We start from the raw sequence: 23,535 nt of genomic DNA on the forward strand, positions 1-23,535 counted from the left end.
AATTTATTTAAAATAATAACTTAATATTTAAAATAATAACTTAAAATAATAACTAGAAACATATTGGAAAATTCTATTTGTTATTTTATTTAATACATTTAGCTAGTGGTTTATTAAGAAAAACATATATAAACATATAAAAAAATTTGCTTTTTGTCGACTCTTTCTGGTGGCCCTGGTTTAGTAATTGCTGCTAATAATGCCTCAAACATCAACTATAGCATCTCTTTCCAATGATGGAATGTTGATACAATGAAAAACTGCTGTATTGAGATAATGCAAGTAAGAAAAAGCATTTATATTGATAATCATTTGTTTCTCACACTTGGGCAGATTGGTAACCTTTAACTTCTCACTAATGCAGAAATACACCAAATGCATTCTCTTACCGAGACAAGTTCTCAATTATTTCTAACTTTTTATTGTATAGGGTAAATATCTCTCCTGGTTAATCAGTTCATAGTATTCAGTGTACCAGAAAGTTTCGTACATTTTTGGAATAACACAAAATACAAATTTTTCTTACTGTCAATAAACTTTATTAAATAATATAATTGCCATTATTATTAATGACTTCTTGCCAGCGTGAGGGCAATTTGTATATCTCATTTTTGAAAAATGTTTATCTTTTGATGCGAAAAAGTGAACCAGTGCTTTTTTTTTATATCTTCTTCATTTTTGAATGTTTTGCCCTTCAAAAAATTTTGTAAGAACAAAAACAAGTGATTGTCGGAGAGTGCTAAGTCCGGGAAATATGGTGGATGCGACAGAACTTCCCAGCCTAGTTCTGTAGTTTTTTGACGAGTCCCCAAAGCAGCATGTATCCTGGCATTATCATGTTGCAGTATGATATCCTTCCTATTGAACATTGGTGGTCTCTTTTTTTTGGACTGCTGTCTTAAAATTATCCAGTTGTTGACAATGCTTCTCCGAAATGAGCTTTTTGTTTGGTTTTAAAAGCTCGTAATGTATTGATCTTCGAATGTCCCACCATATACACAGCATTCTTTTATTCAAATTTGGTTTAGGGGTGGAAGGGCTAGTATTTCCAGGGTCACAATATGCTCTTTTTCCTTACGATGTTTTCATAGGTAATCCACTTTTCATCTCCAGTTATCATCCAGTTCAAGAAAAGGCCCACCAGCGGCCGAGTGGTAAAAGATGCTGAACACTGGTAGTTTGGTCCGAGGTTCAAATCCCACGAACGGGCTGGTTGCATGGGCGTTTTCCTCATGTGTAACATGTATACGAGCCAGTTTCCCTTAGAAAGTCCTCCACGAAAGCATTCCTCCCTTTAGGCAAATAGCCCTCGTGTGCTTTTCCATAATTGAATAATCCAATCCAATCCATCCAGTTCAAGAAGGGTTTGATTTTGTTCCGATCAAGCAGAGATGTGCATTTAACAATTCGATCATCCAAATTCTTCTGACTTGATTCATGTGGCACCCAGCTTGAATATTTACGCACCAATTCTATCTTCTGAATATGGCTATTGGGCCATATTCAGAAGATAGAATTGGTGCGGAAAATGGTTTGCTGAGCTAAATCAAGCCTTTCTGCCATCTTCGATGTTGTCAGAAAAGGATCTCGCTCCAATATGGTCTCAACAACATCATCGTCGATCAAAGATGGTCGCCCAGAACATCAGATCAGAAAGGTCAAAATTACCTCTTTAAAATTTTTCGAACCATCTTCTGCGTGTCCTATCAGAAACTGCACCTTCACCAAACACTTTCAATAAAGTTCTACCTGCTTTTGTAGCATTTCTTCCTTGTTGGAATTCATATAAAATACAGTGGCATAAATAAACTTTATCAAGTAGCCATGGGTACACTATCGCTTCACACTTAAGACTAACTTGAATCAACTTTTTTTCAAGTTAATTTTCTACGTCAGTATATATATATAAAGAGATAAAAATAGAGAGCCAAACACGTGAAAAATAAGCATGCACTTACATATAAAAAATTGTTGTCATAGAAATGGACAGAACTTTCCGGTAGACCAAATATTATTACATTAATGAAATTCTATAATTAATGCTGTATTATTATTATATTATTTTGTATGACTCAATGCTGCATTTTCAGCTGATTTGCAGCTTCTTATCTTACTTTAGTATTTTATTCATGATATAAATTTAGAATTTTCAAACTATCCCTTGAACTAATTGTAAATGCTATGTAGCTTCTTAATATTTTATGTTTTCTAATTGCACAAGCAGTCTAAGAATTTTGACCATACTTCTGTTCCAAGTACAACAGTTAATTTTTTTATGTTGGTTCAACTATTAATATGTCTTCCAAATTCTAACATAACGGTATTTTATTTTTGAATATCATATATAATGGTACCTCGTTATACTCCTGCTTTGAATACGTTCAACTTGATGTATTTGATATATGCCTTATTAGTATGCAGTTTGTTTGATATATGATCTTTGTTTGGAATATGGCTAGATGTGCGCACCATCCTTGTTTATCTCTTTTGAGATAATTTTATAATTACCCATGAGTATCAGCACTTTTATTGCTGCTATTAAGTGTTATAAGCCTAAATTTTCAAGTGATTTTTGTGTTTTCGAATAATTTTTTTGTAAATTCATGAACAGTGAGTTTTAGAAAAGTTAATGAAAACACTCAACAGGGTTTGTATGGTCCTTAAGAGTCCTTATGTTTTTGGACCTTAAAAATCCTTAATTTTGCCCAAAATGAGCAGAAGGCCTTTTTTTGTGTTTTCGAAGAATTTTTTTGTAAATTCATGAACAGTGAGTTTTAGAAAAGTTAATGAAAACACTCAACAGGGTTTATATGGTCCTTAAGAGTCCTTATGTTTTTGGACCTTAAAAATCCTTAATTTTGCCCAAAATGAGCAGAAGGCCTTTAATTTTAATCACCTGAAATTTCTGTCTTGTTTTTACCACGGCTATTTTGACTCTGAATTAGCATTGAATTAGCATTTTCGAAGAATATTTTTGGCAATTCACTGAAAAATATAGCCATCTTTTGAATGAGTTAATTGGCTCATTGATTATAATTTGTTCCTATTTCTATTATAAAGAGTGGGATACCTGAGTTTCTGAGAAAGAAGTGAAACATAAGCATTTCATAATTATGCATTAAAATATATATGTGGGGTTTACTTTCAAAAAACGTGGTAGAGCACGATTGTTGCATTTTTAAATGCTTTATTTTCCTAATAAGAAATAAATAAAAGTAATAAAAAGGTAAGTAAAAATTAATATTGCAGGTGATGTCATAATAATTATACTCAGTCCACACAGTCTACAGGATTGTTATACGATGACTAACTCACAGTTCTCAATAAATACATTCAAGAGCCTATCTGCCCTATTATTTAGCTAACTATAGGCAATAGACAAGCATCGTTCGCTTGTAACACAAGGAACTTTAGCTTCCAAGGAAACCGTCTGTTTCCCACCAAGTCTTGTAGTTGTCTCCAGCACTTCCAATGGTCGTCTGCCACTTTGCAAGCTGAGCTAAGTCATCATGCCTTGCTGAGTGGAAGTAGAAGTAAACGGAGTCGATGAATTTACTCCCACATTTGGCCATCTTGCGGGGCATCGTCGTCGATGTCTCTTGAGTGGACATCACCATCATCATGAGGTACCTGCAAAGAGAATAAAAGAAACAAAAAAAAAAAAAAAAACAGAAAAAGAGAGTATCAGGTCCTTAGATTTGAGCTGATACAATCATCAATAAATTTGACCATGGCTTCATATGGTCAGCGGCAGTAGATGTCAAATTCGGTCCTTCATAGCATCCTACTTTTTCAACTTCATATCTGTCATTTGATTTAACAGCTATGACTTTATATGGTCCATGAAATTTAGGTCGTAGTTTCAAACCAGTCCTATACTGAGTTTGCTGAATGGCTACCAAGTCGCCAATCTTGTACAGTCTCGGTTTCTTCCGTCTTTTAAATTGCTTATGATTCTCTTCTTGTAGCTTCAAAATATTGTTTTTCGCATCTTCTCTCATTTCATCACGTTCTTGCATCAACTGCTTTAGATATTCTTCATTTAATATTTCACTAATTCTCAGATCTTCCTTGTTCTTCATTTTCGTGCCTATGAGAAGCTCAAACGGTGAATATTTTGTACTTCTCATAGTTGTACTGTTGATTATTCTCTGAACATCTGGAACATATTTAAACCATTTTGTTGAATCCTCATGTGATAATTTTGACCAAACAGGAATCAAAATTCTATGGATTCACTCAATATATCCGTTATCTCTTGGAATACGGTAGTAATTTTAACATGTTTTATGCCTTCTTCCATACAATAAGCTGAAAATTCTTTCGATGTAAAGGCACTACCTCAATCAGAAATGATTCAGGCTGGATTCCCAAATACAGTCTGCTGTTGCCTCAATTTTGAAATGACTTCTTGCATAGTTGGTGATTTCACTTGATAGAACCAAGTAAATTTTGTAAAAGCATCGACCACAGTTAAAACGTGTTGGTATCTCTTGTTCGTCGATGGAAGAGGTCTCATAAAGTCAACATGGTATGTACTCAAGGGAACATTTTCTTTCGGTAGAGGATGAAGAAATCCTTCTGCTTTTCCTTGCTTCTTGTTGTACTGTATACATTCTATGCAGTTCGCAATTACTTTTACAACTTTGCATTTCAGTTTCGGAATATAGAATTCTTACTCTACAGCATTCACGGTTTTCTCTATAGCAAAGTGACCCTTTTTATGTACCTTCTGTATGATTTCGTTTTGTAATGTTTCTGGCGCTACTAGCATATCTTTTCCATTTTCCAGTTTATACAAAATACTATTTCTCAGGAAGAATCCATTTTCTTTTCCTTTCTCGACCAAATTCTTGATCAATTTCACATGTTCATCTTCATTCTGTTCTTGTGCTGACCGAATCTTCTCAGTTAAATCGGATGTGTATAATGTTAAAATTAAAGCATTTCTACTTAAAGTATCAGCATGTTTCATTTGACTTCCTGAATGATGTACAATTTCTTAATCGAATTCTTCAATAAACATTGCCCATCTTGCCATTTTGGGAGTTAAATCTTTCTTATCTAAAGTTTTCTGAAAAGCACTACAATCAGTGACAATTTTGAATTTAGACCCTAACAAATAGTTTCTAAACTTCTTAAGAGCTTCTATAACTGCAAGGGCTTCTAATTCCTAACTACAGAGTTTGTCTTGCTGCGGTGAAGTCTTCTTACTCATATACTGGATTGGGTGATAACTACCAACATCAGATAATTGGAGTAGTACAGCACCAAAGCCTTAACTACTAGCATCAGTATGAAGTTCTAATATATATCCTTGCCTAAATATATGTAGAACAGGGGCTTGTGAGAGAATTTCTTTTAATCTACAAAAAGCTTCTTGTTGTTCGGAATTGAACTTCAAACCAATACCTTTTCTAAGTAAGTCACTAAGAGTTTTAGCTATTTTAGCATAATGTGGAATGAATTCACGAAAATATCCTGTTAGTCCTAAAACGCTTTGTAGTTGTTTACAATTATACGATTGCGGAAAATTTTCAACAGCAACAGTTTTTGAAAGTGATCGTCGAATAGTTCTGTTTCCAATTACATGTCCCTAAAATTCAATTTTTCGCTTTAAGAATTGGCACTTTTTAAAATTTATTTGTAATCCGTATTCTGAAGCAGTTTTGAATACTCTTTCTAATTCCTCTAAACATTCAATTTCATCATTAGCCGGTATGGCTATATCATCCATTTAAATAATTAGTACAGACAAAAGTCGTTAATCTGGACTCCTTATTACATTTTCCCCCCCTAAATTAAGAATTTTTACATTGTAAGAGCATTCCACTGAAAACATTTATTATTTAAACTACAGTCAAAAGTCGTTAATCCGGACTCGTCGGGACTTCGACGATTCCGGATTATAGATCATCAGTTTAAATCGCATAGGATGGCATGCAGAAATTCTAAAATTAAAAATATGAAACCCTAATTTATGAAATAAGGAACAATTATGATCTAAAGGGTATCAAAATTTACAAAAAAAAGCTTAATATTTATTTGTTTACTTTATTAAACATTTCTTTCAATGTAAGTTGTTTCGTTTTATGTGATAATACTTTCTCTTTAATTCTATAAACAGACATAATTTTTTGTTCACTTACAAAGTTCCGCTGTTCAAGTCCCGTTAAATGCTGTGCCGAGAATACCGACTAACTTGTCAATCGAAATTTTTTCGTTTTCACTAACCTCTCTGTCACATTCTTCATGTCTTTATCCATTTTTTGCAGCACTTCCACTTTTTGTTTGATGGACATCGAAACATACTTTCATTTTGTACGATCCTTTGGGAGCTCCAGAATCAAAATTTCTATTTGACATAATCGAAAGTTCAAGTTTACTTTTTTAGTATTGCTCTTACAGTCTGCAAAAAATAATAAGCCGAATCCAATTCAAAGATTAAAAAATAATGCAATCTGCAACATTAACTGAAATAGATAATTATATAATTTTAGCTTACACTGTCCATTATACATAAAACGCACACGTGAAAACGTATTCTGCGCTTGCGCACACGCAAATGCGCAGTCGTAAGAGGTCTTACGCGCACGCGTAAACGCCTATACGCATGTGTCAACGCGGAGCATGTTCAGAAAGTTTTTAGCTTTGAGGTCCGGATTATAGATCATTCCGAATTATGGGTGCCGAATTAACGACTTTTGACTGTACACCTTCATTTAGCAAGTCACAAAATACTGACTAAATATACCTTTGAAAAACATTTGGACTAATACATAAACCAAAAGGAGCTTTAAGAAATTCATAAATACCATTATGTGTTGCGAACACGGTGTATTTTGTGCATTTTTTATCTATGTCTACGGTTACAGCCGAAAACATCACGGAGAAAACAACGCAAGGCGAAAACGTCGTGCTACAAAACATCGTGGGAGAAAACATCGCAGTCCTAAAACATCGTGATACAAAACATCGTCGTCGAAAATAAAGCGGTTCGAAAACTTCGCAGTTTAAAAACATCGTCGAAAATATCGTGGTAAAAAATAAAGTATCTACAAATGATCGCATGATGATAACATCGCAGACATGCTTTTTTCAGGCTTTAATAACTGTAAATGGATATTCTTATAATGATTTGTGAGCGCAAGATGGAAAGAAGGTTAATTTTTACTTTCATAATTTTCATTCACTAATAAATTTTTGCTGAGAAAATAAGAAGGAAACTTAAGCATAGAAAATTAATGCAACTTATAGCACTCAATAGAATTTTAAACCGACATAGTTAACTAACAAAGGCCATTAATAAATCATTTTTATAAAGTTTTTAATGGTAATTTTTCATGAAAAGTATAATCTATAAGTTGCATTTAATTAATTAATGCAATAATTTAACTTTTTTAGCAAAAATTTATTAGTAAATAAAAAACTGTGAAAGTAAAAATTATCCTTCTTTACATCTTGCGCTCACAAATCCTTATGAGAACCATATTTCCATTTACAGTTATTAAAGCCTGAAAAAAGCATGTTTGCGATGTTATTGTCATGTGATGATTTGTAGATACGTTATTTTTTACCACGATATTTTCGCCGACGATGTTTTTAAACTGCGAAGTTTTTGAACCGCTTTATTTTCGACGACAATGTTTTGTACCACGATATTTTAGAACTGCGATGTTTTCTCCCACGATGTTTTGTAGCACAACGTTTTCGCCTTGCGTTGTTTCTCCGCGACGTTTTCGTCCGCGATGTTATCGCCGGACACCATGTCTACATGGAAAAAGCCATTTTACAAATCTAGTGTCGTGAAGACCTTTGATTGTTCCAACCGATCAAGTATTTCTGGGATTAAAGGCAGTGGAAATTTGTCTTTAATAATCTTATTTAATTTCTGATAATCTATGCATAATCTTTTGGAACCATCCCTTTTGTTACACAAAACTATAGGCGCCGAAAAATTATCATTTCTAGGCTTTATAATACCATCATTCAACCATTCTTTAATTTGCTCGTCAACAATTTTTTTTTGTTCCATGGAAGATATGTATCTTCTATTTTGACAGACAGGGATTTCATCTTATAAATTTATTTGCATCTTGAAGTCAGATTTCTTATTTTTTCGAGGCTGGTACGAATGAATTAATCTAAAAGTCTTTCTTTATCTTCCACATTCGAAATATGCAATAAATCAATCTCGTTGACAGAAATAGCATTCACCAGATGTGAAAGGTAATTAAATTCCAAGTCACTTCCGCTTTCAGGATTATTGTTTACATTAACAGGGATGCCAGGCAATTGCAAAAGTTCATAAACATTCTTCAATGACACAGCAATATTCAAATTTCCCATAACGCAACAAACTGACTCAGCAATTATCAAGTTTACTTTTATCAAGTACTTTTATTCCAATGAGAAATTATTTGAAGGCCATTCTTGGTAAAGGAAAAGTTAAACTGACTCATTTCATCTAATCCTATTACAATTTGGTTACATAATGACTTGACAACATAAATTTTTGTATGAAGTGAAAAAACCATCAATTAAAATATCAGCAATAAAAAAGCCAATGGGATACGTTTGCTTTTCCTCGATACCGAACAATGTGATATTGCTAAAATTTAAACTTGGAGAACCAATTTGCTTATGTAACTCTACACTGCATATTGTAACAGCCGAACCAGTGTCAATTAGACTATCAACTAAATGATTATTTATTTCTATAGTCTTCATATTTTTACTATTATTCGAAATTTGCTGTACTAAAGATGCTTGCTTCTCGGGGTTCTTGTTTTGACAGTCAGTCGATTTATGCCCAAACTTTTTACATTTAAAATATTTTATCCCACTCGATTTGTTTTTACACTCAGAAGATTTATGACCCAGTTCATTGAAATTAAAATACTTCACTTTAGTTACATTAGATTGATTTCAGTTTGATAATGCAAGCTTACGTCTATCTTTAATTTGGGTGTCTAATTTCGGTTTCAAATTTTTAAACTTATCGTTGTTCGATCTCATTCTGTCATAAATTTTCAGCCTTTGTTTAAATTCAGCTATTGTTTCACAACCATATAGTACAGTTTTCCTCACCACCGAATCGAGAATACCATCTATGACATATTTAATTAGTGAAGCATCTTCAATATTATCTTGCGAACACATTTCTTTCATTTTCAAAAAATACTCATCTAAAGATTCATTAGGCATTAATTTACGCTTAGATAACATTTCATGCAGTTCAGCTGAGTTAAAAGCTTTACCAAATTCAGATTTCAAAAGCTTTTTTAACTTACACCAGTCATTAACTTTAGGTTCACTCTGAATAAATAGTTTTGCTTTACCTTTCAATGATCTTTTAACAAAAACTAATTTATGCAAATCACTCTATTTCAAAGAGTTCTTCAAATTCATCAATGAATGACAATTTTTTTAAAAACATTATAACACTGAAAAATTTAATTAAAATAATGGTAATATATTGAAATTATATTTAAGGAATAGCATTAAAATAAAACTTTTTTTTCGCTATCATATTATAGCGTGACCTTACTTTCCATTTTCACGACTTACAGTATTTTGAATCTTAGAAATAAACAAGGTAATAAATGCTATAAACCACAGTTTGCAAAACAATTCGTAGCAAAAGCAAAATAGCTATGCAATTCATCAAAAATGTCTTCTTTTTAATATTTTCATGGTAAAAATTTTTCCCATTTAATTGTCTCAGGATTTTCAGAATGTGCATCAGTTTTCTCTGTAAAATTAATTTTACACTTTTTTCCTTTCATTTTTTTTTTTTTTTTTTTTTTCAAAATAGTTGTGACTTTTTTCTGTTACGGAATTGATAGGGCTAATTTTTCTTTAGGATTTTAGGCATTGCGACATGGAAAGTTTAGAATGATTTGAAGGCAAGATTTATAGACTCACAATTATAGAAGATCCTAGAAAATGTGACAAAATGAAAAACGTCCTCATGGTATAACACATAATGGCTGTATTTTGCAGAAAGTTTGTGATGAATTTCTTATATTTTGGAGAATATTTGGAAGGGCAATGAAAATATAATGTTTAAATATTGTACTTCTGATACTAGAAATCTTTTTCTTAACATGTTTATCTTCCCTTTATTTTGTTAACTTTTCACTAGACACAAGCAGGGAAAATATCAAAAACGATGCTAATCTTTTTGCATGGACAGGCATTTATAAAGAGGAATTTTTCTATGAGTAAAGAAATTAAAAACTGACAAAAAAGATCCACCTTGTATGTTTCAATGCATCATGCACTGGCATTAGGCATTTTCCCACCTGATACAATCTCTGTGGATCCTAAATTCTGTTCCCTAGTGCCTTCCTAAATTCTGCTCCTAGTGCCTGTCCTAAATTCTAAAAGTTTTGCCATTTCTAGATTTTGTTGCTTGGTGTGTCACTAAATTCTAAAATTTCTGCCATAACTGCTTTGTAACTGGCCTTTACCATATTTATTTTTATATATTCATTATTATTCTGATATGCCTTTCATATTTATTTTATTTATTTATTTATATATATTCTGCCTTTCATATTTATTCTGAATGTTTATATTATAAAGAAATAAAACAAGGAGCTCTTTCTTTACATTCTAAATGCAATTAGTTTTCTACAATAACATAAATATTTAATTAAATACACAAATTCTAAAGTGAAGAGAAAATGACTTGAAGAAAGAAATTGAATGCATAACGAGGAAGAATATTATCCTTCAAAGATATGTACAGTTATTATTATTTAAATTAACCAGTTGTTTATAATTTTAGCCTTTACTATGACTTATCCATTCCATTTTCTAAATATAATGCAAATCATATAGTTTTTCAACTGAGGCTTTTGGGTTGTAAGACTGAGTGTATTTCTGACCTCCACATGGACACGCATTAGTTTGGATGGACACACATGGACACATGGACATGCATTAGTTCCTGCCAGCTCTGGTAATTTGTAATTATCCATCTTTGCATTACTGCTGCTAACATTTGAATTTGTTATGGTAATAGAGTTACTGAGCCAGCTTAGATTAAAATTAAATTATGTAGTCCACATTTTTAGTTTGAATTTAATCGTTCCTGTTTAATTCCAAACTGTAGATGATTTTATCAGCATAAGAACGTGTTTGTATGTTAAGTTCTTTATAAATAAGAGGTTTATTTAAACCTTTGTGTGATTTTGTATTTACTCTCAGACATAGTGATAATTTGCTTCACATCTGTCAGGGGTTTTGGACTATTTAACCTTTAACAGATAAAGTAAAAGCTCATTAGGTTCACTGTAAAGAGATTGACAAGTTAGGAGATAAATCATGCATAAACTGGTGGGAACATTGGTTTACATATTGAACAAATTTCTAATTGTTAGAGATGTTTAAAGAGAAGAAAATTGATTGAAAATTCCAGCCAAAATGTCTGGGAAGGCTTCAAATTAAAATGACACATAAATATTTATTGTTGTGTGTTGTTACTACAAAACATGAATGTTTTGTAGCTTTTAACGTGTAATTATTGTAATATTGTTTAAGAATCAATGTCATAAATTACATGTACTTTAAACTGTGAAATGTTATTAGATTGTGATTTTAATAGTTCTTTTTTTTTTTTTAACAAATATTAATAGGGCCCATGTAGATCTAAACAGACTAAGGGTATCTAACTACTTAATTTAATTATTTGTAACTAATTGCTCACCTTTAAAAGTTATCTCTGCATATTAAAGCAAGTTATTGCTTTTCATTAATCCTTACTATGGTCACAACCACAAGACACAGCACAAAAATGTAAAACTTATTCTTTGCATCTAGTGAGACTTAAAATAATACAAAACAACTTGTCACATCTGGTGCATTAGTGGCATATTGAAACCTTAAAATATATTAACTGGTTACAATCCCAGGAACTCTGCATGAACTATGACACTAATTGCATCAGTCAGAGAGAGCACAGCTAACTTTCAAAACTTGCTAATGGTGCCTACATCAGGCTTTTAGGTTTGCTGTGATCAACAGGTCTCTCTCTCTCTTGGCAAGAAGGAGTGCTGGCAATAACAAATCTTCTTTTATGAATGATGCTGATTATGATTTAGCTTTTCATTTTAACCTATGCCGTTTGACAAAATCTACTTGCTATTTACTAAACCTGTAGACTGAGAAAGTACGGGGCAAAATGAGACATGAAAAAAACCATCAACATAAAGCTAACTTTTAGTAAAACATAAATAAAATGTCACTTATCTTTTTTCAAATATGTCTAACTATTATAAGAGTAAAATATTCAATGCTACTTGATAAATTTTATAGAGTTGATTTTATTCTGAAATTTGTTTTATAATTATATTTAATAATAATGGATCTTACATTACTTATGGATCTATTTTATTCTTAGATTGGTATTCCAAAAGTGAAGTTCAGCCATAGATAATATCTTTTATTCAATTTATTCAGCTCCCATTTGCTGATAGGTCCTTAATTTTTTTCATTAATGATTCTTAAAAGTCCTTAAACGTACTTAATTTTCACGTGCAGACATGTGTATGAACCCTGCTCAAGCAATGAAGAAAATTGTTAGATTTACCATGGAAGTTACAAAAAGAAATTGTTGAAATGTGTGAAGATGGAATGCATATCCAGGATTTAATTGTTTCATATTATATGCCGAAAATGATAGCTCTATGATTTACATCGGCTAACACTGTGAAGGGGGAGAATAGATTACCAAACAATGATAAGAGACATTAGAATATGGTGAAAAATTTTGATCTGGATAGCAGAAAAGCATTCATTTACAGTATCATGTATTGTTTGTATTTCACCTAAAGCAGGGGTTTCCAAAGTGTGTGTCATGGTGCCTTGGGATGAAGTGAAGAGTAAACAGGGGCTATTTATTCTGTTTAACTCTTTTATGAAATCTAAATTCAAATTGGTTGCGCTGCACAAATTGCTCATTGCATAGGAAACCAACAACAGCGCTCTCCTTCCTCATGTGGAATTTGGGTTGGTTTTTTGCCATGCCAAATTCTTTGCTAGCCGACTCAGAGGTTTCCAGAAGCCTGCATTCAACCGTCACGTCACATTGACAGGAGCTGTTGTGAGCACTCATTTGTGGTAGTATATAAGCCATATTGCCAAGTTAGGTTATTGTAAGTGTAAAAATTTCACTGCTAAGAAGTAGTAAAAGTGTGTGATACAGAGGGTTGTGATTTACAAACGCAGGATAGATAAATGTTATAATATCTTTTTACACATATATGTGTGAGCAGTTCGGTTGCCTTGTTTTAATTGTGCTGTTTTGCATTTTCATAAAAGGTTAGTCACAAAATGGAAAAATTTTTATTAAATAAGCAAGTCGATCAAAGAGAAGCCTTGGCAAGTAGCTGGGAAGCAAAAGGCAGAAGTATCACAAATACGATGGTAGCTATTTAGACTTTGGCTTTATTTCAGTAAAAGTAAATAATGGCTGCATGAAGAAAGACTACAATGTGTGCTGTGTTTGAAAATTCTATCAAGAGTATGCTCCCAAGTAAGCTAAAACGACATCTGGAGACCATTCACCCTAATATGTTTGAAAAATCGAGCAAAAAGTTTAGTAGGAAGTTGCAGAATTAAAAAAAAAAAAAATTCACTTAGCAAGCTTTAGTACCTAGCGCAACACACTGCTAGCATCTTTCAATCAAGGTGGCATACAGGGTGGCAAAATGCAAGAAACCTCACACCATCACAGAACTTATTTTACTGGCTGCTCTCAATATAGTTAATATTATGGTAGGAGAATCAGCAGGATAACTAATTACAAAGGTACCTTTACCTAACAATACTATAGTCAAAGAATCCGTCATATAGCTGAGGACCTCAATGACCAATTAATAGAGAAAATGAAAGGTAAGGAATTTGGTTTACAACTTGATGAGGCTACTGACAGTAATAGTATAGATGCATACCTTATTTGTTACGTATGTTTTCTAGATGACAATATTATTGTTGAAGACCTTCTTTTCTATAAAAGCATCAGTGAAGGCGCAATGGCTCAAAATTTATTTGAAATCCTTGACAAGTTTATAACAGAAAATAATTTAGATTGGGAAAAGTGTATCGGTGTGTGTACTGATGGTGTTCGATTAATATCTGGCAGGTATGGAGGATTGCAAGCTCTTATTCGCAGTAAAGCACCACATGCTATGTGGACCCATTGCATCATCCATAAGGAAACACTTGCATCAAAATGAGCTGTGAATTGAATTTGGTCTTAGAACGTATCATAGACATAGTAAACTACATACAAACTAAGCTGCTGAAAGTCAAACTTTGCATGGACAGGGGAGCTGAACACACAGCCCCTACTATATGACTGAAGTTCACTATGGCTTTCACATGGAAATGTTTTATCCTATGCATTCGAGCTACATCAAGAAATTCACACTTTTTTTGCAAGAGGAAAGACATGCAAACTCCAAATACTTTGCTAAACCAAATTTTTTACTAAAAGTGGCATATTTGTGCAATATATTTGACAAATTGAATGCCTTGAATCTGTCTCTATAAGGCAATAATGTAGACATCTTGAAACGTTTGGAGAAGATTGTGGAGTTTAGAAGAAAACTGCAGTTGTGGATAAGAAAAATTAATGAGAATAGCAGTCAAGATTGTTTCCCCAAATTGCATAACTACATGACCTCTAATGAGATCACTAGCTTTCAAAAATTGCTGTCTCTTTTCATGGAACACCTTTTGAAGCTCACTGAATAGTTTGCAAAATACTTTGTGGAACAAAATATCGAGAAATATTCGTGGATCCCAAATCCTTTCCATACTTAAGCTCCACCAGAATTCACTTCACAAGAAGAAGAGAGTGTCACTGACCTCTCTTGCAACAACAGCCTAAAAACACATTTGCTTATTCCGATTTGGTAGAGTTTTGGATAATCATTAAAAATGAATAACCAACTCTAAGTTCAAAAGCTTTAAGGATTCTCATTCCTTTTGCAGCATCATATTTATGCGAAACCAGAATTTCAGCTGTAGCTGTAATAAAGATCAAATATTGTTCTAAGATCAGCGTGGAACAAAAAATGAGAGTGATAGTGTCAAATCTTATCCCACGCTTTAAAGAGATCAGCAAGCTCAGTCGTTACATTGATTTTTTTCTTATTTTTCTTTAATAATAACAATATAATATTCTTGTGTATCAGTTTAATATATACCTATATGAGCCTCATATTGTGGTTGTTTTCGTTTCTGTGCTTGTGATTTTCTATGACACTATGTAGTAAGCAGGCTGTAAAGCGCAAACCAACACTTCGTTGAACACGACTAGGGCTCTGTGACAAAATAGTAAACCTCTAAGTTTGCTGCCAACTGAAAAAGTTTGGAAACACCTGACCTAAAGCATTTATATTTTAAAATTGAAGATTGTTATGATAATAACAATAATTTTTTCCTAAGATCCAATAAATTATTCTCCCTATATTTTTTATTTGAAATGTTCATTTGGTTTGTATTTACAAGGATGTGGAATGGAATACCACTGTTGAAAAGTATAAATGCAATCTTATCTTTTACAGTGTTCATTGACTTTTAGTTGAAATATGACATTACTAAATTACACCTTTAGTTTTAGCTTGACTGTCTAGTTAAGCTTTTCTAGCTTATTATCATGGTTTTATTTTGCAAATTTTCAAAAAAAAATTCAGTTTTACAGTTTTAAAAGCTAAAGTGTAGTTTTGTTATGCATATTATGTTACATATACAGTACAAAGTCCGAAATCCAGACTTGTCGGGACTTCGGCGAGTCCGGATTTGGGATTTTTCTGGATATTAGATCATCAGTTTAAATCTAGTATGATGGCATGTAGAAATTATAAAATTAAAAATATGAAATTATGAAGTATTTATGATCTAAAGGCTAACAAACTTTACAAAAAAAAAAAAGAAAAAAAAGAAAAAAAAAAAAAAAAAGCTTAATATTTATTTGTTTACCTTATTAAACATTTCTTTCAATGTAAGTTGTTTAAGTTGCTTCGTTTTTTATGCTAATACTTTCTCTTTAGTTATGTAGACAGACATAATCTCTTGTTTAGTTACATTGTTGAAGTCCTGTAATTGCTGTTTCGAGAATTCTGACTAACTTGTAATAAAAATTTTCTCGTTTTTCAGTAACTTCTCTGTCACTTTCTTCACTATCGGTAGCGATATTTTCTGGATCAAGAACAATACTACAGATTTCCCGATTCGCTAATTGATTGATGATTGAGAAGCATTGTCATCAAAATGAAAAACTTCTTTTATGTTATCTTCATTTATTACCACTTTTTCAAATTTCTTTACAAAATCCGTTAATTGGAAAATTTTACCTTTGTTTTGCGATAGCCGAAAACCTTTAAAATTAGCGGTTATCATCATCAAATTTAGCTATCCTAACTTGTTCCGTTAAATTTTATCTTGCTTCTATTGTGCACTGAGACAATTAAGCCTGGATTGTATTAGTTATTTATTATACTAATGCTACTAATTACTATTATACTAATGTCTATTTCTTGCACATGCTTAAGGCTTATCAGAGTTCTGAATAAATAAATTCCCACATATACTTAAGCCTTATTGAAGGCTGGTGCTAGATATCTTATCGCCTGATGCAGTCTCTGTGAGTCCTAAATTCTGCGACTCGGTGCGACCACACGAGCCCTGGTGTTGGTCCTGGGTTTATGTGAATAACAAATCAGTTATTCTTAATTCAAATAGCCCTAAATGTAATCTTTGGGTCTATGAATATCATCAACAAAATCTATTTTTAGCATATGGAAAGAAATTTTTGGTAAATTCTTCCTCGTCAACAGTTTTTAGTGCATTTAACTTAAATCTGTAGTCATCACCAAGCGTAATGTCAACATAAAAGGTTACCATACTCTTTTATTATTCAATTACTAATATAAAAAATGTTTAGGCATCGCTACATGAGTCATTACTCAAGTTGTCATATTTTGATAAACATACGGGGATGAAAGGAAAGTATAATAAATAATGATTCTCCAGGTTGGCGTCAGATCAACGATTTATCTATGTGGAAAATTTCGGTTTTAGATAAGTGCCAAGCAGATACGTAGCAATGAAGCAAAATTACTGGTCATACAAATTTATGCTAAAATGATTGTTTCTTCAATAATAAGGTATTTTATTTAGTGTCAAAGTGACATTAAGAATTGGGACTCTCCTGATGTTTTATTATTCGAGGATGAGGGGAATCAAATGCGCATGCGTAATTCCTACTAGAAAAAATGTTGTTGGTGGTTTTGAGGTCTGGATTTTAGATCATTCCGGATAATGGACGTCCGGATTTCATACTTTGAACTGTGTATGGCATTAAAATGTTATAAAGTATATATACATTTAACCATATTTATAAAAATTGCATTTAGTGTGATTTCATAAATTTTGTCTTTTAATATTAATAGAATGAAATTGCAGAAGATACCCATTGTGGAGTATTCGCTGAAGATCTGGAATTAGATGAAATATCTGCCCCAAAAATTCAACCTCTTTCTCCAAAACAACAGCTGTTTGCCATCCGTAAAATTTTAGAATCTTCAGATTTTGAAGGACCATTTTCTGTAATCCCTGGGATTTGCCCAATTCTGCATTTTACTTACAGAAAGTTATCTTGTGATTTATCTCTTGATAACAAGTAAGTGTAAGTACAGAGAATTTTATGTGGATAGTTCTCATATGTAATGTTTTGTTGATAAATTATAGTTCTTGTTTCTGTTTAAAAAAAAAAAATGTGTCGAAGTTATTGAAGGTATTCATTTTACTGATAGCTAATCAAAAGTATAGGTTGAATTAACATATGAATGTATTCTCACTGCTATCTGTAGTTAATGTACAATGGTCATCAAAATGAATGATAATCAGAATTACGCACCCTTATTTAGAAGGCCACACACATGTAGATGTAGAAAAACGTATGTGTGTCTAGATCCGGGCTAAAAGTAGCATTCAGTATTGAAAGTTAACCTGTGTCCTTCACAAGACGTAGGTAACTTTTTTGAGACCAAATTTAGGAAAAAAAGTGCGTCTTATATGCCGTCAAATACGGTAAAGGTTGATGACAGAAATAAAATGTAACCGATACTTAATGAAAAATTATTAATATAAGTTTGTACAAAAGCATTAGTTAATATAAATTACAATGTTTGACAGTTTATTATTCACAAAATATTGAAATTAAAACCAAGTTTGTGGAAACTGGAAAATGATGGAAAAATTAAGTCATCTGTTAGGGAAATTTTTTTTCTTTAATAGGGTGTATGGTCACCTCGGACAGATATGCATACCTCACATCTTGATTTTATAGTTTTTACCAAAGTGTTGAATAAGTCTTGTGGAACTGCACTCCACTCTTCTAAATGTGCACTTTTGAGCTCCTGGAGGATCCGGGGAGGAATTTGTCATGCTGAAATTCGGCACCCCAAGACTCAATTGGGCTCAAGTCAGGACGCCTATTCTATGATCACTGGATCTGTCTACAACTTGAGCGAACAATATTGACTCAAAAGAACCGGTATGGACAGCCATCACAACTTATCGGAGAAAGCCATTCTGTGGTCCTCAGTTGGAGGGCGGGTGGGTCCATTTAACTTTACTGGAAGGGGCAAGGCTTCAAGGAGCTTTAGACCAATCGCAGTACAGACGAGTGACGAAATTTATAGCGCGCGCTGGCTGAAGTTCTAAGAATATTCTCCCATTATTTCACTAACTCACACGCTGCATTTGTAGTTCGAAAAAAAAATTGCACAAAACAGTATTATGACCAACACGCAGTAGAATATGCTGCTGTGTTATGTGAAAGAAAATCTCGTTTTTTAATGGGAAATTTAACGCAGGAATTTAGAGGTAAGAAATAAAGAGTGATATAGGATACCATGAAAGCAATGGTAAATAGATAAGAGTAAATGAATTAAGCTTACTTCAAATCCTTTTAGAAATAAACAATTTTAATTATTTAAATTTATAATATGATTAATTTGCATTACAATCTAATAGCAAACTAAGTTTTTTTTTTTTTTTTTCCCATGTTTACATTAAAACTGTTTTCCCGCAATTTATTTTACAGTTACTATTCGAAAAATATTTCTTTAAATAAGAAATTAGAAAGAAAATATTTCTTTCTTAATATTTCTTCCCTTTTTTTATTTTCTTTTTCTATGAAAATTATTTCTTTCAGGAAAAGAAATAAAATTCATTCGCTATTACAGTATGGCCGATTGCTGCTGCATTCAATTATCACACACGCATCAAAATGCTTTATTTTAAATAATTTATTCTATAATTAACATGAAAGAAAATATTTTTTCAATATAAAATATATAACCAAAATTAAACTAATCTATCCTGTATGTGTGATTAATTCGTTTTGCAATTTTTGTCACACAATTACTAATACCTTTTTTTCAATATTACATTGCTGTTATTTTAATTTTGTATATAAGAACTGCTCAGTTTAAATATTCTTCCTTCTCAAAAGATTTTGTTCTTTGAAAATAATTAAAAGATAGTAATATTTTCACAATGGAAGTACTAAAGTAAAAATAATCAGTGTAGGTCTCCTGCAGTTCAAGTCCTTATCAAACCAGCGTTTCGACACATTTTAAATAGAAAACTAATAATAATCAATATCTCTTTTACAATATAAAAATGAGAATGCTATGAACAGTATTTTTATTTATTTATTTATTTTTTTTTTAAGTTTGCAAAGGAACAATGATTTTTTAATACTATAATAGGTTACAAAAGTACTATTCCATGAACAAACCCTCAATCTTATAGCATTGTTACTTTATAGCATAATACAATAATAATACAGTATAATTCTGCTAACAAGCCCACCAGCCGCCGAGCGGTAGAGTCGCTGAACGCAGGTAGTTTGGTCCACACACACACACACACACACACACACACAAAAAAAAAAAAAAAAAAAAAAAAAAAAAAACTGAAAGCTTTCAGATTTTATATTACTCCCAAAGGGCCATTTTTGTAATGTTTTGCGTGTTACCTTTATTTATTAAATATCATGTTTTTCGCACTTAAACCATAAAATTCAATTCAACGGCAATATCATATAATTTTAAAAAAGCATATTTTTAGAATTTCCGATACATAGTCTCGCGCGCTAGAGATGAAAGTGATTTTTGCCATTGCTCGCTTTGAAATCGTTGGGTTTCTTAATCAAAAACTCATTAATGCTTTACAAAATATGATATATGAAATGGATAGTAATACAAATTCCCAGTTCCAAATTTGGGCCTCCAGATGCCTATATTAGGATGGAGGATTACGTTATTCAGAATTTCATGGCTCTAGGTACCGTTGTTTTATCACAGTGCGAGAAACATTCATACATTCTGCAGATTCCTCATTATTTAATTTCTTTAAATATAATAGAGTGCGAGAATACTTGGTGGCAACGATTTGAAAAGTGAAACGCCATTTATCGTGAAACGCCACAAAATGGCAAAACGAAATTAATAGCCCCTCTGGGCTAAAACTTATTTTTAAAAGTATCACACTAGTAGTAGTACAACTACTGAAAAAAATATTATAAATCTATTTTATAGTTTTATAATTATAATTATTATTATTATTTTAAATTTTTATTTTAGTGTGAATTTCACGTAATAATGAACGACATTTTTTGTGTTCACAGTATTATTCGTAAGGTATTCAACTGTTAGATTTTAAAGTAAATGTAATTCTTGCTGTACATAAATCGATTAGAAGCTTATCGGATGTCTATATTTGTATTAAATGAAGAAGGTTTATGTGCTTGATAAACTTATTATCTTCTACATTTTTAAAGAGTACAATTACAATTTATATCTATAATTTCAGGAATAGTATAACCTTTCTTTCAGTAGAAATTGCGTTCTTTTTTTCTGAATGTGGCTCCAAATACTCTCTCAGTTCATCCCAAATTAAAATAACTATAAATTTTGGCAATCTGAAATACGCAATGAAAACATCTTTTGGCAGAGCAAAAGCATCAACATATTTTCTATAAATTCGCCATCGATTCAGAGATCTACGACGGTATTCTTCGTTTAAATATGAAAAAAATCAGCGGCGAAAACACATACAAAGCCATTGTCTACTTAGTACGTCAACTGGACAACCTTGATTGACGACGCGGCAACACTTTTTCACGCGCTTTCGACAACTTCCGTAATCAGAGAATATAGGATGTTGGGCAGACCTGTTTTTTACTAGCAGTGACATCTGGAGGCCCACAACTTGCTGTCGACTCTCGTAGCGTAGAATAACCGTCCAGGTGAGTAAGGTGGCCAATTCATTCGAGTGATATCTTCTGTTTGCAAGTATTCTGACATGAGGCCAAGCATTGTTATCCATTAGTAAAAAGTCTGAGCCAACAATACCTGTAAACAGTCTAACTTGGGGTTCCAATATTTTGTCCATATATCTCCAAGCATTTATAGAACCTATTTGAAAAATATGCCTTCCCCTTGGTAGATATGCCTTATGTGCTTTGCTGTAACTAAATAAACCTAAACCTTTACAAGGGAAAAAAAAATGCATTCAGTGCAACAAATACTAATTACCATCGCATTGAAGTTGAAAATCCTCACACATTTACTACACCTGCGTGTATACCTTGCTGGTATACATCATGATTGCCCATGTTAGTGACATCATGGTTTGCCTGTTGACAATATTCTAGTATTCACAAGATAAGGTAACACTCTGTGTCACAGTGTGTTGCCTCCTGAATACTTTTCTATAGGGTGCAAGTATTTTGGACAGTAATTTGCTTGGTATCATTTTCCTTCTTTTAGTGCTACAATGCATCTATTTGATAAAGACAATATGTATCTTTCTGGTATGAAGATATATAGATAAAAGAACTTAATTGCTTGGCATATAACTCTGGCCACAGTTATCCTGGTTATATGAGCTGGCATACTGCACATTAGGTACACTTGACCAGAATTATTTGTTGACTGTTTACTATGATATAAAACGAATTGGAAGCAAATGCCCTGAGTAGTATGAACTTATTGGTAAACATTATTTATGGTTATCTGATAAATTTGAGCTGCAGTATTTCGTATGTTTATATAATGTATTAAAAAAATAATGGGATGGAGCAAGATTATCGGAGTTCTTTTTTTTTACTTGCATAATTGGATACAGAAAGTTGCAACTTCAGAATTATTTTGTAACCATTTAGTAAAAATGTAAAAAGTTTCAAGGTTCATTTTTCAGTTTTTATAAAAGTATAAAGTTAGATAAGTTCAAATTATTGAAAGCAAGTATTTAAGATCAGTAATGTGTGCTGAAGTATAATACATAAATTTACATCAAGTAAAGCTTTATTTTGTCTTTGAATTAAATATTTCTTGTACATTATAAAGTAATACATAAAAATTCTGAAGGAACTCAATAATCTCTCTTAATTTTCTTTGTTCTTTTTAGTTTAAAGAATTTTTTTATATTAAAAATGAACCTTTTACTTTTGATAAATAATATGCTAAATACATTATCTAAAACAGGGTTTCTTAAACTGTGGGTCGCAAGACCTGCAGCAGGAGGTCGCCAAAAATTTTAGCAGTTTTGATATTTCTTTAACTTATAATAATTGCACAATTATCAAATATTTTTGTACAATGTATCTGAAAACAGATAAAAATAAGACAATACAGACAAAGGGGAAAAAAAAACTTTCGATGCATTCTTTTTAGAACATAAACATTCATTTTCCTTGCTTTGCATGTGACGCTGTCATTTCGTCTGTTACTTATTTAAAATTTTCACATTGTTCTATATCTTAAAATTAGAACTGCAATAGTATGTTACAGTAACAAGTGAAAAAGTTGACAGTTTCACTCATGTGTGTGTTGGATTTGTGCAATACTTATGGGGTCCCACAAAATTTTTAAAAATAATATGGGATTCTGGGTTGCAAAAAAATCTCAGTGATAAAAAGGAGTCGCGACTGAAAAAAGTTAAAATTCCTGACCTAGAACAATAAGATCCCTAGATAAGTTCCCTTATGTAGAATAAGTTTGGAGTATTAGTAAACTTAGTTTGGACATAAAATTTTAAAATGTCCATAAATTATAAATATTATGTTTCACTTTTTGAAGAATATTTACTAAATTTCTGAAGTACAGAAACAAAAGTTTAAGGCTTTGTTTTTTCACCAATTGCAGAATACAGTTACTTTATAAAACAGTCTTGAAAATGAATTTTATTTATTAAAATATTTATTAAATTACTATTATTTATTTTCCAGACAAAAATCACAGTTATCTCCATTAAATAATAAATAAAGTTTTTATATTTGTATTTCATATTTATTTTATTATATCGTTAATGCATATTTATCCACTTATAATACAGATTTATATGTGCATTTTATTCAGCATACTGGAAATTTCCAGATCTCCAACAAAACATATATAATTAATTGTACATACTGATTAAAAATACCCATTTTAAAATTTAGCT

At 31.9% G+C, this 23,535-nt stretch overlaps 1 protein-coding gene across 5 annotated transcripts in view; it reads left to right on the plus strand.

Moving 5' to 3' along the window:
• LOC118201079 (speckle targeted PIP5K1A-regulated poly(A) polymerase-like) overlaps positions 1-23,535 on the plus strand; it is a 53,149-nt gene that overhangs the window by 17,468 nt on the left and 12,146 nt on the right. For 4 of the 5 annotated variants that reach the window (XM_035373101.2, XM_085815067.1, XM_035373100.2 and 1 more), the window contains one exon: positions 17,469-17,698. In XM_035373101.2, coding sequence (XP_035228992.1) covers positions 17,469-17,698 — 230 coding nt within the window. Of the gene's footprint in view, positions 1-9,865; positions 9,977-17,468; positions 17,699-23,535 lie in introns of all 5 variants that reach the window. The other variant, XM_035373103.2, reaches the window with a different exon arrangement.

Source organism: Stegodyphus dumicola, chromosome 4 (genome assembly GCF_044657685.1).
Source record: "Stegodyphus dumicola isolate Sdum_Otavi_A_Nest chromosome 4, ASM4465768v1".
NCBI lineage: Eukaryota > Metazoa > Arthropoda > Arachnida > Araneae > Eresidae > Stegodyphus > Stegodyphus dumicola.